The sequence below is a fragment of the Gavialis gangeticus genome, unplaced genomic scaffold (assembly GCF_001723915.1).
Source record: "Gavialis gangeticus isolate Ggan-Ray unplaced genomic scaffold, GavGan_comp1, whole genome shotgun sequence".
Classification (NCBI taxonomy): domain Eukaryota; kingdom Metazoa; phylum Chordata; order Crocodylia; family Gavialidae; genus Gavialis; species Gavialis gangeticus.
In genome coordinates, this window is record NW_017728992.1 from 192213572 (window position 1) to 192228904 (window position 15333).

General features: G+C 42.6%; 1 protein-coding gene across 1 annotated transcript in view; it reads right to left on the bottom strand.

The window, feature by feature from the left end:
* Window positions 1-8872: 8872 nt before the first annotated feature.
* The window catches only part of KCNQ3 (potassium voltage-gated channel subfamily Q member 3), a 92822-nt gene continuing 86361 nt past the window's right edge, over window positions 8873-15333 (bottom strand). Inside the window, exons 14-16 of the mRNA XM_019519620.1 lie at window positions 13748-13846; window positions 12859-12943; window positions 8873-11252 (exon numbers count right to left, since the gene is read on the bottom strand). Coding sequence (XP_019375165.1) covers window positions 10518-11252; window positions 12859-12943; window positions 13748-13846 — 919 coding nt within the window. The 3' untranslated portion in view covers window positions 8873-10517. The remainder of the gene's footprint in view (window positions 11253-12858; window positions 12944-13747; window positions 13847-15333) is intronic.

A 15333-nucleotide genomic window follows, 5' to 3' on the forward strand; every position in this document is an offset into this window, starting at 1 on the left:
TGGACAGGCTCAGCAAATGGGCGGATGAGAACCTGATGGTGTTTAACACCGAAAAGTGCAAGGTTCTCCACCTTTGGAGGAAAAACCTGCAGCATCCTTATAGGCTCGGCAGTGCTACACTGGCTAGCACTACAGATGAAAGGGACTTGGGGGTCATGATTGACCACAAGATGAACATGAACCATCAATGTGATGCTGCGGCTAGTAAAGTGAGCAAAATGCTGCCTTGCATCTATAGATGCTTCTCAAGCAAATCCCAGGACACCCTTCTCCCCTTGTACTCGGCCTTGGTGAGGTTGCAGCTGGAGTACTGCGTCCAGTTTTGGGCTCCACAGTTCATGAAGGATGTGGAGAAGCTTGAGAGGGTGTGGAGGACAGCCACGCGCATGATCAGAGGTCAGGAAAACAGACCTTACGACGACAGGCTGAGAGCCATGGGGTTCTTCAGCCTGGAAAAGCACAGGCTCAGGGTGACCTGGGGGCTGCCTATAAGTTTAACAGGGGTGTTCATCAGGACCTGGGGGAACGTCTGTTCACCAGAGTGTCCTGAGGGGTGACAAGGTCTAACATTCACAAAATCCTCTATGACTGTTTCAGGCTGGACAACAGGAAGAACTTTACTGTCCGAGACTCCAAGGTTTGGAATAGCCTGCCACCGGAGGTGGTTCAAGCACCTATGTTGAACACCTTCAAGAGTAAATTGGATGCTTATCTTGCTGGGATCCTATGACCCCAGCTGACTTCCTGCCCTTTGGGTGGGGGGCTGGACTCTGATCTTCCGAGGTCCCTTCCAGCCCTAATGTCTATGAAATCTATGAAATTAGGCTACTGCTCAGTAGTGTTATTAAAAAGCTATTTGCTGGTGCTACTGTGCAGTAACTCTGGTTGCTGTGTGTTTATTTAGTACTTGATTATACAAGTACTAAATTAAATGTGCAGTAACCACTGTGCATTAATGAACGTGTAGGTGTGCCCAGCGTGTCCAATTGCTTTGCTTCTGAGAAAGTGGGAAGAGATCAACTCCTCATGCGGTTCCACACCTTGGACAGCTTCCTTGACAGTGTTTGGGCAGAAGCATAGGGAGAACTATTAGTAGTGAGAGGCTTTCTGGATCTCTCCAAAACCAGAATATGAGTTCCTTACCTTCTTGATTCAGATAGGGATGCCCCTTTCTTGAGCAGGGTTGGCCTAAATGCCTCTGTAGGTTCTTTTCAGCCCTACTTCTCTGTGAATCTGAGTTTTATTCCTTGCCAGAACTGTTTTTCAGCTAGATGGACCACATTCACCCTGGCAGCACTCCAATGCCTCGAGTAAAATCTGCTTACTGATTCAAGCATGTGTATGTGGATCATGGCCTAGGAAAAGGTGCAGGGCTCCAGTGCAGGTGACCAGTAGATTAATAACTCACTTCTGCAGCTGTGACATTTCCATTTAAATGGGATCCCTGCCATCGTCTGCAAGTCCCTGCAGTGGAATCTGCTGCACATTTCTCTTTTCACTTCATGCTGCTTTCTGCACTGGCACGGTTGCTCGGCAAGTCATGGTAATGTCAGCAGATTCTATGCAAAGGGCTTAATGTATTCAATACGGTATTGCACTCATCTTGAAAGAAATCCAGGAAGTGAAATAAAATGCATATATTAGTATGGGGTGAGAGCTATAGTTCTCTTTTGAACGTCTAATCTAAAAGAAACGATTAAAAACATTCCAGAGGACTTGCAGTTTCATTAAAAAAAACCCTTGAAAAATTCACCGAATGGTAGCTTGAGCCTGCTATTACTTAAATAGATTTGATACTGGGATAGCTTTTTTGCTGGATGAGTGGCTCCTGATTTATACACCAGTGTGTATGTGAGATCCGAATGAGAGCCTGCATATTGTTAGCAAAACAATCACGGTAGATTTTAATGCTACTTTTCAAGTTTGAACAGTCTGTTGGTTGCCAGAGCTCCTGTGGCAGGTGAAATCACCTTAGCTACTCCAGGCTCTCAAGAGATGAGACACCAGTAGTCAATTTTCCAGAAGAGGTTTTACGTAGTTCTCTCTCTATAAGCCTTATTAAAACAAATGATTCAGCCTCTCGACTCTGTCTGAAATTACAGTACTCAATAGGCATTTATGAGGCGCTGATGTCTTGTCAAGTGATGCTCCTTGCTAATAACTTTTTTTTGTCAATGAAAGTAAAAAACCAGGTCTTCCCACTGGTAACCAGCCTGATCTCTGGGAAAACTGGTCCCAGTGTTCGGGAACAAACACGGCAGGAGGCATACCTAGTGAAAGCTCTCTAAGTTACCCAGTGAAACATGAACATTTCCTAACCAGCCAGTTACACGCAAAAAGCAAAACCAAATCACACCCCCCACCGAACCAAACCCAAGCATGAATGGTAATTAAAAATAATGTTAAAAAAAGGCATGAAAAAGCTTGAACTCAAAGGTAATGACAAAATGAATCAAACATCAGGCCGAACTTTAGGCAAATTAGCAACAAAACCACTCTGTGCAGCTATTTTGCTTTTCCTCTGAGGGCAGCAAAGACTTCCAAAATCATTCGTGAAGCCTCACAACACTGCTGTGACGTGGGCATGTGGCAGTCTGCTAATTTTACAAGTGAGTCTAATTATGCAGACCGGATTAAGTGATTTATCCCAAACTACACTTCGAGTCCGTGGGAGAATTAGGAACAGAGCCCGGGAAGTCTGATTTCCAGGGCCATTCCTTTGACTTGCTGTAACCAGCAGATAAATGCCTTCCTTACAAAACACATCCATAGCAATTCAATGTGAGGCCTCCAGGGGCATTACTTATGTGATCTTGTGCAATTTGACTGTATTTTAGGAGATTCATACCTGTACTTGCATGTATGGTTTTCTCATTTTAATTCCTAACGCACCATTAATTTAACACACTTTAATTCCTAACACACCATTCTTCAATTTTACTATTAAAGAAACATAACAATGAACCAAAAGAAACTACATGGATGAGCAAGAAACTTGTATATCAATGCAGCAGGATAAAATCCATTATTTGTCCTCTGTTCAATGCCACACGGATGAAGTCAGCATTATTTTTGCTACTGACTTCGCTGGGGGCACAATTGGGCCCCTACCCATCAGATCTGCACCAGTACAACCCAGACTATATGATGAAATGAAACTTCTTCCACATCATAATTGAAATTTCTATTTATTAATAAGTGGTGCAGTTTTTAAAGACAGAACATAAAAAAATCAGTTAAGAAGTATTGTTTGCATAATATATTGAAATAAACATATTAAAGTTGTTCAAATATTGGACAGTGCCAGAATATAAATTACAGGTACAGTTTAAAAATTACAATAAATAATATTATAAAGAGCACTAAAGGCCACTTGTAGAAAAGTTGTGTTCCCTTGTCAGCCAGAATCTGAAAAGCATCTTTGTAGCATGGAGAAAATTTCAGTGAGCAAGGCACAAATACTAGTAATAACCAAATGCCTAAACTAGAAAACAAAATGCAGTTGGCTATATAACCTCAAGTCGTAACCTACCCTTAAGATGGAAATAGGCTCCCAGTTCCACTGTTTTGCTTCACTTAACGGCAGTGGAAATAGTTAAAAGCTGACTGGTGAGGATCAGGCTCTACAGCCTACACTGTCAAATGTGATTAGTGCTGGCAGGATCCTCATGTCTCTTTGAGACACCCAATGAAAGACTCCTTTAAAAGGGTCTGATTTTTAGAAGTGCTGCACACCCATCCTCGCAAAATCAAGCCCCTCCAAGGTGCCTTAGGTTGGGCTCCTCAAAACTGAGACCACTCTGAAGTCTTTAGCAACTGTTGAGACGGTACCCACATCCCTTACACGCTTGAAACTCCAGGTCGAGTTAGTGGGAGTGTGCGGTGTGTAAGGACACGAGATCTGGTGATTCAGTTACTTGCTGCAATTGCAGGAGCAAATCAGATCTGCTATAACGGGTACAACTCCACAGATATCCGTGGAGCTGCAAAGAAGGCTGAATTTGCTCCTTAATTTGCACTGCCTGGCAGCTGTAGGCACTGACCCTGCAAAGTGATCCGCAAGTAGATGAAACCCAAGTCAGGGTTCATACAGGTCCAGGCACAAATTAGCTTGCAGGGACCTGGACCAAGAGAAGGACGAAGAACAGAGCAGTTTGCAGCAACAGAACGTTCCAACCATTCCCTCTTAAACAATGCAGCAAAAGTCTAGACAAGAGCAAAGCATACGTAAACCAAAGGTTTACGTAAACCAAAGGTGTTTTAGGGAGAGATCCTGGAGTCCTTTCACATGCTAAATTCCTACTAACTTCTCTAGGAATTGTACATGCCAAACCACTACAGGATCAAGCACAAGAACAGACAACACTCATTGTTTCAATAGATTTTTCTTAAAGGAACAATTCCGTAAATGGACCATATAACTGGGTTAGATAAAACTGGACATTTGCTCTTGACATCTGCATCTGCAATAATGAAACACCTTCAGTTTTGATGTAGAGAAAAATCAGAGGGTATAAAATAAAGCTGAGGAGAGCCACACAATGTAAACATAGACTAGCCTTTCCCAAAACCTATACATGTGCTCAACTTGTTACACAGAAAGAATCAGTATAAAAACATAACTAATACAAAAAAGTGAGCTGATCATTTGCTTTTTGGAATGATCATTTCTGTAATGAATCCAAATATATCCACATATACATATTTAAAAAAAAAAAAAAAGGGTTAGGACCTGCCTTTGCTCCCAGTTAAATAAAAAATCAATATAAGATTTGCCACTGACTTTATGGACCAAATGCCTAAGTACTTGCTAATTATGAGAGGGCTAGGATGCCATTCACATCACAAGATGTATTTTCCAGCCCTGAAATATATGGCTGATCTCCAGCGGTTGTTAAGAGTCAGCAAAGAGTGCGTTCATCCTATGTCAAGTTAATTTAATCCTTTTAAAATTAAGCAGATTAACAATGATTTCATCCTATTTAAAGGTTAATGATGTGTAAACAAAGAGTCAGTGTCACCCCAGACATTAGGAAGGTCTGCCCTTACTGTAATTGCTAGCACTGAAACTGAAATGCCATGTGCTAATGCGAGATGGTATAAAAATTAATGTTGACCTAGACGTTGCTGTCAGATGAAATGCTGAACCATGCTTCCCAGAGCATGCAGCAAACCATTTGTACAATACAGATCCTGACTTTCAAAGAACTGTGTTAATACAGGCTAATAATCTTTATTTCACTTTGCCCAAATACCAAGTCACTTTCTTAAGTGCACAAATTGCAGCTATTAGCTTCATTTGATTATAGTCAAAGGAATACAAGCTTGGCTGCCATCCAGATTGATCTCAGAGGCACCTAAACAGGACGTAGGCAGGTTTTCAGCCCCTAAGTCACTAAAAGTGACGCAGTTTGACCTGGTTCCACTGGTGATGCACCCAGTAGGTGCCTATATTCTAGTAATGCTTCCATTTTGGACTGCCGAGTTCCCAGGGTGTCTACCACCCGAGCCTGCCCAGAAATGATCCAGCTTGAGCAACTCCTATTGTGAACCAGATTGATGCCAAGGAGGACCTAGTAATACTTGATCTATTAGGCATTCTCCACACACTTAATTTGCATCAATAGTGCTGAACTCAACTCAACTGCGATGATTGTGGCAGCATTCAAATCTCTTGCCCCATCGTCTAGTGGGCTGAGCAGTCACAGGAAGAGGCAGGCCTGGGTTCTAGCTTTGCCTCAGCCTGGAGGGATTTGAAACCTGTTTTCTTGTTTCTCCGGCTGTGTCTGACTTCTCAGGGTCTCTCTGACTTTCTCAATCAACGGAGGTGCCAGACTCTTTGCCTTGACTGTATAGGGTGCCTAAACATGGTCAAAGCGATTGCTTTTCATGCCAAGGCCTATAGGGTGCCTATACATGTGCTCTGATGCATTCTTATTAGAACACGTTGGAGCAGACTCAATTAATCGAGTCTGCTCCATGTTCTAATTAGAACGCTCTAGCGTCACTGCAGCATCATATGTATAAGCCCCCATGGGTTTAAAAATGGCCACTGGGGTGCTTTAACTTTTAGCCTCAGTTAAACCATCCTGTGGCCATTTTTAAATGTCTGGGGGCATAATACACGTGACACTGCATCATTTTAATTGAAGTGGCTCTCTGGGAACTGCTCCAATGCCCCCTCCCAATGCACCCCATAGCACATATATAGGCACCCCCACGTTTTAGGCTCTGGCATGCTTAAATGTAGGTCCAATGTGGATCTGCGCCCTGTGTCTAAGGATATCATTAATTAGTAAACAATATGTCAGTCTAAATTTTCACAGGCCTTTGAACCAGATTCCCAAATTCCTCTCCTTGTATATGCTCCATATGGAACTCCATGTTTACACTGCTAACATACACACAGCAATCAGGAAGATCGTTACTGCCCCAGGGAACACACAAAAATGCCCATCTATAAAAAAGAAAGTCAGACGCTATACGTAGTACTTGGAGGCACATTTTTGGAGGATGCTGTGATTCACAAGGCCAATTCCTCCACCTGTGTAAACCAGAGTGGGCCCAGTTTGATGGAAAGATGCTGATTTACACCCACACAGGTTCTGGCTCATAATGTACATACTAGATAACACTCAGCAAGCATGTAGATCCATGTAGGTCCAAGGTATTTAGTTACTTAACCCCCACTGATAGTAAAGTAGGCCTCCACTGACCTCTCAAAAGCTGGGCCATAGTAGTGAAGTTTTTCTGCAGCCTACTTCGAAGTTGCCTTGATATTCAGATGGTCCCAAGATGCAAGTTTGAATGTTTGAGCATGCATGGCTTTGGGAACTTTGTTCAGTCCCATACGGCAACACAGGGAAAATACAGAAAGGTTGGATGCACGTCTACTCAGAGGGGGAAAAGTAATGAATAAATAACCAGATTTCTGGTTCAGCTGACAAAATCACTATTTCTTCTTGAATTATTAGTTCACTATCTTTAATTTCCTGTTCACAGTATCCTGAAAGAATTGGGTGATAGTTGTGCAGTCTAAAATATAACAGGCCAATATCTTGGCCAATTCCTGAGCTCCTTACCCAAATTTTCCTCAGGCTTTGCTCAGGCAAGTTCCCATCAACTTCAACAGGAATTTGCTTGGCTGAAGATCAAGCACGGGTCTAAGGATGGGGTAGAATGTCATTTTCAGAGTAAACGGTCCTGTTTAATTTGGGAATTATGCTATCATAATGTTGTCAGGCCCCATATGGCATCCCTCTCCTGACTGACTGACTCATTCTTATTTTGACGCATGTTCTACAAACCTGCTATTTTAAAATACCTGCAATGATGTGATCAACCCTCAGGCTTGATTCAGGCCTTCTTGGAGGGCTGAGTGCAGGGAGATGCACGTTGAGGATGCAAAAGCAGCAGGGATGTATCCACACTCTCAACCCAGCTGCTGCTCTGTGCAGAGAGCGTCGGCATAGATGACTTCTCCAAAGGGAGGAGCGATCTGTGTCAGGTTATTGTGGCATCCTATGCTATGGGAGACATGACTTCCAGCCACTCTGAAAAGGAAAAATTAGTTGCTGCTCTGGAGGGAGCAACAGAGGAACGGTTACACCTGCATGCAATTGTAGGGTCACAAGTATGCTACATGGCTGGCATTTCAATCCTGGATGAAACTGGGTTAAAGTTGCAGCTCTTCTGCCACCCTTGTGTGACTACAGGAGCCTGCGAATTTAACAGGTACATAGTAATTTTATACTAGTAAGATTATACCAGGATCATTTAACAATGATGCAACTGTGATGTCTTTCTCTACCCTTAGACAACATAAACACTGAAATGAGCTCACCGTTCCCCATGACACAACTTGGGCTTTTCCTTTTTCTCCTTTGTAAGACGGTGATGTCAGTTCTGTGGACTGTAGGGGATCCCAGCAGTTGTGCCCTGCTGATACTTATATATCTAATTGACATAAAAAAATTAAGAAAAGCAGCCCAACCTCATTTGACCTTAAGCATATCATTAAATATTTCATTGTGTCAGTGTAGTAGGATAGCTCCCAATTCTGATCCTATCCATTGTTTTCACTTTTGAATCAATGAAATTCCCTGATGCTACATGTGGCAAATCAGCGCTCACAGCCCAGTAGTAAAAGTTCACTTTAAGGCAATTCAGCTATTAAGTACAGACATTGTGGGATAATCAGTCATTTTCCACCCCAATCTTTATGGCTGCATGTTTATACAGTTATCTAGTACCGGCTGAATCAAACTACTACCCTGAATTTTTGTGTCCTTCATATAATGTACCATTAAAATAATAGTGTTTATTTTATTTCCTCCCGTTGTTGTTTTTTTTCTGAGCATACTATACACTATTTCACAATCTATTTTTTAAAGAATACCGTAACTTGAAAAAAATAGTAACTTTTAAAATATTTATCTAGAGTGAATACTGGAAAACCTGTCACATTATGTTACCATACAAGTTTAGAGCTAAATTGTAGCTTTTAAAGCCTGCACTTCAATGCAGAAGGATGAGGTTGGGGTGGGGGTGGGAAAAATGAGGGGACACAGAGGTGCATTTCACCATCTGCAGTCAGTGGAGACATTCAGACCCAAATTGAAATCCATGTACTTTGAACATCAAGAAAACCCGGTGTGTTTCTACTGTAAATAATTCTATACATCGGCAAACCAGTTCAATAGTATTAATCATGGACATAGATGAAAAACTTTCCATTTAATTTTCACACAAGTGTTTTGCTGCAGATGAAACCCATTCACTCCTGTCCTGACCTCTGTGGCAAGGGACAATATTTCTTCTTCTTCTTCTTTAGGGCAGCCTTTCAAATATTTGAAAACTGCTACCATGTCCTCACCAGCTTCTTTTCTCCAAACTCAACATACCTAGTCACCACAGGAGCCCCTCCTGCTGCTATTACCCTGTGTTTAAAGTCGTGGAGCATGCATAGCTCTGCAACATGAGGAGGAAAGGCAAAATGCAGAGAAGCAAGGAGGGTCTGGTGAGCAGCTGTATTTGGGGTTCACAAACCCTTTGCCATTTGGATCTTGGTTTTTTAGGAGATCTTGTACCTCTGCAGGGTAGGTGTGTTTGGGTAGACCGGGTCTAGGTTATCTGTAGGGATACTCCTACCTTTTGTAGAGGTGATCCCATCCATTAGGCTGAAACAGGCTTGAAAAAGCATCTCCACTGCTGCCCCGTGGGTTTGTGGGAAGGATTCTTTCCCCATTTCCCTTGCAAGAAACTGCAGTGCCCAGCAGAGTTATCTAAGATGGGGCTGTGAAACGGAGGTTCATCTGTATTGATCTGGGCTGGGTCCACAAACCTGGCATGAAGTATGTCTGACGTACATGTATTTAGATTTTTCCATTTGCACTAGGACTACTAGGCTGTGTCCTGCCAACGCCCTGCAGGTAGAAGTCTCACCGGACAGCACAGCATAGCAACACTCGTGTTCCTAATGTGCCTTTCATTTGAGGATCTCAACGCGCTGTATGAAACATAAGTGAATTGAGCCTCACAACCCCCATGTGAGGTAGGGAAGTATAATTCCCATTTTACAGATTGGGAAACTGAGGCACCGATACGTGACTTAACGTCAAACAAGTTAGTAAAAGGACTAAGAACAGAACCCAGGAGTCCCCTACGTGATTGCTTGGTTTTTTGTTTTTTTTTTTTTATCAATGTCAGTGGGAAGTTTGGTTTCATTACAAATAAATAGAATTAGCAAACAATTTGCTATAAAATAAGATTGATTGTACTCACACTGGTGGCAATTATATAACCTGTGGTGGAGATTTCTGAGTAGTAGTCAAGAGGATTTATGTTGATATGTGATATTAAAGAAACAGATATCTAGTTCCCCCAAGTGGTTTTGAAAATCTCAAATTTTACCCCTCATTTCTATTTTACACTGTATTTGATACTGTAATATTGGCATTAGAGGTGACAGGAGAAATCATGTAATAGAGATCACAAATTTTGATTCCAACTTTCCCCTACTTGAAATTGCAGATGCTTTTGTCTAATTTGGGTGGGAAATGATTCACTAGCATTGGAAATGACGGTGCTGCCAGAGAGAAGACAATTTAGATTTTTCCTTCTCACAGAGGAACTTTGCTCCTGAAACTATTTTTACTTTGTTGCTCTGTTTATAAAAAGTAGCATGAACCATCACATCTCACCTGTCATTGATCTGACCATCATTATATTGAAGAACATCAGATAGATATGTATCAGAGAAGAACTTACCTGTACCATTTATATAGGGTAACATCATGCAAACCATGCTCAAAACTAAACTCCTTAGTTTTGGTAGCATGAAAAAAACTGCATTAGTAAATTGTATGAAATGGTGCAGAATGACTACCACTAATATCACATGCATCTTATGCAGCCATTGGTGCTTTGAACAAGTAAGCTTTGGGTGTATAGTAGGTGAGATATACAAAGTGTGTTTACATTACACGGAGAAGTCGACCAGTGACCCCTCCCCTCTATTAAACCGGCTTGTTTGAAGGGGTCCATATTGAATCTGAAATCCCATCCCCTGTTGAAGACAGAGGCATGGAGCCACTTGGTGTAAAAGGTTCAGTATCTGTGTCCGTCTCACCCTCAGCTAGATAGCGTTTCTCTCGCATCCATGCTGATCCCCCATTTGGACCAAAAAGGAAGTCGTCTTTGTCTTGAGAGATACTGAAGCCACTTGGTGAGCGTTCGAGCTCTTCATGGTTGACTGAGAGAAGGGATAAGGGGGTGTCACTGTCTCTTGTCAAGCTCCTTTTCTGCCTTGGAGAAATCCTGTCTGAGTAGGGGCTCTGCTGGTCTCGGGGGGATGGGTAGCTAACCTGGGAGTCCATCAATGTGAGTATAGGCAAAACTGTTGGCCTCTCGGCATGTGACGTGGAAGAGGGTGTGGCTTGCGACTTCCCAGAGTTCTGTCCCCGTGATGACAAAGATCGCGAATAATTCATCGGATCCTGTGCTAAGAAACCATATGGGCTGACTTTGTTTACTGGAACCTGGTGGAAAGTATAAGGAGTTTCTTGAGTGCAAGGCTCAGTATATTTGTAAAGGATGCTTTTCAATTCAGAATATCTGTTTTCCTCTTTCTTCTCTGCTGGAGAGATGTCCTCCTTCAATGGCGTTAACTCAGTGACCTGGACTTGCAGCTGCTCCATATGATGCATGTGCATGTCTACTAGAAAATCCAGTTTCTTCCCCATGTCATGAACCTGAAAAACACCAATACCAATGAGTGACTGGAAGTGATCTGCAGCTGGGGATTCAGTACGACAGACAGCAGTTATCTCTACAATATATCTTCCCACCACTCGTAATTTATCACAAAAGCAAGAGAACTATGGGGTGTTTCCTCAGGTCCCTGGTTGCAAAGAGCGTCTCAGCTTGAACTTGACCTTGTTTTATTTCACTATATGAGCAGGAAGAAAATAGTCATTTTCCTCTTTTGTGTGTTTTTTTCTGGTTCAAGGGTGATAAATATATGGGTTTGTTGTGTAGCTTGTAGGGATCCCAAGAGGGGTGGGAATTTTTGGGCAGGGCCCAATGCCAAAATTCAGGGTCTGTAGTCCTGTTGGGGGACATGTGTCAGTTGTAGTGGGGTGAGTGACAGTGGTGTTAACTCCACGCTCCTACCACCTATGGTTCTGGCCTGCAAAGAAGTCATTGGTTCAGATCTAGTTTGTGGAGAAAGGTGAGGATGACACCTGTTCCAGTTTAATAGGTCAAGACCAGCCTCCAGTGACAGGAGTAGTGATATAAAGAGCAACAGTTAGATGGCCAGAAGCCCCGTCCCATACAGATTCCTAGGAGAGAATAAGAAGAGCTGCACAATCTAAAGCAGGTGAATATTGGAGGTGACCACACTCAGCAGCAAGAGACTGAAGCAGAGCTCTACAACTGGCTTATGAAAGATTAAAGGGCTGGGATAAGATTATGGAGGAGATACAGAAAGAGGAGTTCTGGCTGTCTTGTAAGAGGGTGTGATGTTCAGAGTTATGCTTGCTGGTCCCAGGCTGCAGAGGACAATGGAGGGGGTTTAGTATTTCCCATGCTTCTGGGCTTTGCTGGTTGCCAAACAGGGCCCAACTTTTCTACGAGTCTATGATTAGTGTTCAAAGATCAAAAGCTATTATGATTTATGGCCATTTGGAAGCTTCGGTCCAATTCCCAGAACTGCCTAGTGTCTTTATCACTAAGGCCAGCATAACCTTTGTTGGTGACCATGACAGAAAGGCCACAGACTGATTTAGCCACAGCTGATGAAATAGCCTCTAACTCACCTTAGTAACTCCTGCCAAGTCATGGCTATGTCTCAGCCGTGACTTCCACCTTTGTGAAAGCTATCTGTACATCCACACTTCTACATCCACAAAATTAACTGCTGATGTAAAACCAAGCCCCCCATCATAACCAGACAGAACCATAAATCCAATTTCTCCACCTTATGTGCACCCAAACATATACATTTAGAAGTGCATGTACTGCAATTTGCACAGACAAATGAATTATAGGCACGCAGATTGTCACAATTTGCACTCATCAAGTGCATCCTTTTATATATTTGATGCAGCAAAACAAGCATCAAGCACAGCCAGTGCAGCCAGTGCTGGGATAGCCTCCAAGCAATGAATACACAGCTATGAACACAATTGGACTTTGGGGATGCTGGAAATCTGTATTGAAAATTCATGGCACATGCCCATCTTGCTAAATGAGAGGAAGATGCAGTAATTAGTTTGCAAAATACACAACTGTCAGCGATTTAAACAAATTAATGGAAAACTAACATGAACGTCCCTCTATCTTGAAAATACTTACCTGTCTTTCAACTTTAACAAATTTGCCCATCATGCTTTGGTCTTCAGTATCTACTGTGGATGCTTTGGCTACATATGGATCATTTCTAAAAAGAATCAACAGTCCCATTAGTATTTTATGTTCTGTTTTATTACATTTGTATGTCATAGGAGCAAAGTTTAATTGCAAAATGAGTGGTAACTTCTTGGAATCCCAGTAATGGGCCAAAATGTGAGAGTGTGAGGCACTGCATACACACAAATTTCAAAATTAACATTTCTGCTTTTCCTGCCTGAAATGACTTTTTGAATCAAAACTTAATTATTAAAACAAAATCAAAACTAAAATAAAATACTTTGATTAACCTAGACAGGACATTGTTTCTGAATTTTGCTTTGGGCAATTTTCAAGTTTTTGATTGCCTTATTTAAGGTGGGAAAATTTTTTGAATCCACGTTTCTGTGGGATGGAAACACAGTTTTCTGTCCATCTGTATAAAACAGTATCTCTTTATCATAATACATCAGACCCTTGTTTTGCTATCTCCATCTCTGGGAATTTAAATTAAACAAATGTTTAATTAATATGAAATTTAAATCAGCCAAAAGTTTGCAGCCCAAAGACTCTGAACTTCATCAGACAATGGCTAAATGAGTGGAAGAGAAGGTTGATAAATAACTGCCGAGGAGGTTATGATGGCACATACAAGTATTTGAAGGTCTGACACAAGGGTAACAGAATAGGATGACTCATGTAGAGAAATGAGGTAAAATGGAAAGTAAAGGAAATTTGGCATTCATCCGTTAATGTGGTAGCACACTGGCTATGCGAACAAAGTAAAGTTTTTAGGGTACTTGGACATATTATTTCTGTTGCAGTTTATGAGAAACATTAAGTAAAATAATTTCACCTGGGAGACTGTTGTGAAGGGTAAGAAAAAGCTCCTCCTTTTTGGGATTTCTTATGCTTGGGAGTAGACGGTGGTCCAGGTGTAAAAATCATATCTACTCTGGAAAAAGAGAGGCGGGGGACATGACACAAGTGCATAATGTCTATAAATACTTACAAGAAATGAGATCGACAACTTATCTCTGCAGCAAACAATACTGTAAGAATACCATGATGGAGCGTGAAGGCAACAGACTAGGAATGACACACTTGCACCTGGTTACACAGCAAGAAAATGGCAACACTGAGAGTCCCACTTCCTTACCATAATGTCTAGACAATACTGTCTTCACGTGCAATTATAAGAACAATTTCCTTCTTTTTCCTTTTCAAAGGAGACAATGCCACATTTCTGTTTTTGAAGGATGAACTGATAAACTGGTTATTGCTTTGTGCTAACCTTCCTTCAAAGCCACCTGGAAAGCTGAAATATCGTGGGAAGGAACCACATTTGATCCTGTGTTTCTGCACAGCTTGTCGACTGATTCTGAATTGTCCAGCACAGCACTGCTCCACCTTAACCCCAGGACCTGTGTGATCCAGCCTCAAGGGCTCCTCCTAGGTCCACAAATTTGGTGGCGGGGGAGCAGTGGCAGTGCTAGCTGCCACTACACTGCTGGCAAGTTTCTAGACCCAGGGGGAGCCTTATAGGCTAGATAACTTGGCCTGGCACACTAGATCAGGCCAGTGCATGGGACTGCTGCAGTGCAGCCAAATCTAGGTGTGCAGGGTCAGGCTGGTGTGCAGCTCGATCTGGGTGGCAGGGTCAGGCCAGGAAGGTGGATCGTGTCAACAGACCGACCCGAAATGCTGACCCCATGCAGAATCTGGTCCACGGACTGACCCCTGCACCACTCATCAAGCACGTGGGGCTGGACGTTTGGGCAGCACTGGTCTAGTATATAAACACGGCAATTACATTTCCCTGCCATTAAACATAAACATTACATTTAACACATTCCAACTGGCTAACTGGGGACATAACAGAAACCTGGAAAAGCCATGGTATGGACCAAGTGAACTGTTGTTCACAAAGTCCCAGAATACTAGAATCAGGAGGCACCCACTGAAATTAGTAGGTGAGAGGTTTAAAACTAACAAGAGAAAGAGCTTTTTAAAGCATTATGTAGTTAATAGGCCTGTGCAAAGCAGCTAATATTTGCTTTCGATTTGGCTGACTCAGGGGACAATGATTCAATTCGGTGATTCGAATCAATGTCCCGAATTGATTTGGCCGAATCTGACTCGGCGATTCAGCCGCTGCCGAATCAGTCAAATCTCCGAACTGGACAGGCCCCATCCCCCACCTGCTCTCCCAGCTCCATCAATGACTGCCCTGCCCGTCCCAGCTCTTTAAAAAAAAAAATCCCCCACTCACTTGCTCCTGCCAGGTCAGGGGGCAATCCCCACTGCCCTGTGCTGCATGGGGGACTCTGTCACAAGCCCTCAGAAGCCCCGAGGTCGCTGCAGCAGCTGGTGAGTGTGGACTTTTTTTTTTTTTAACGAACTGGGAGCTGGGTGGGCAAGGTAGCCATGGGCGGGGGGGGG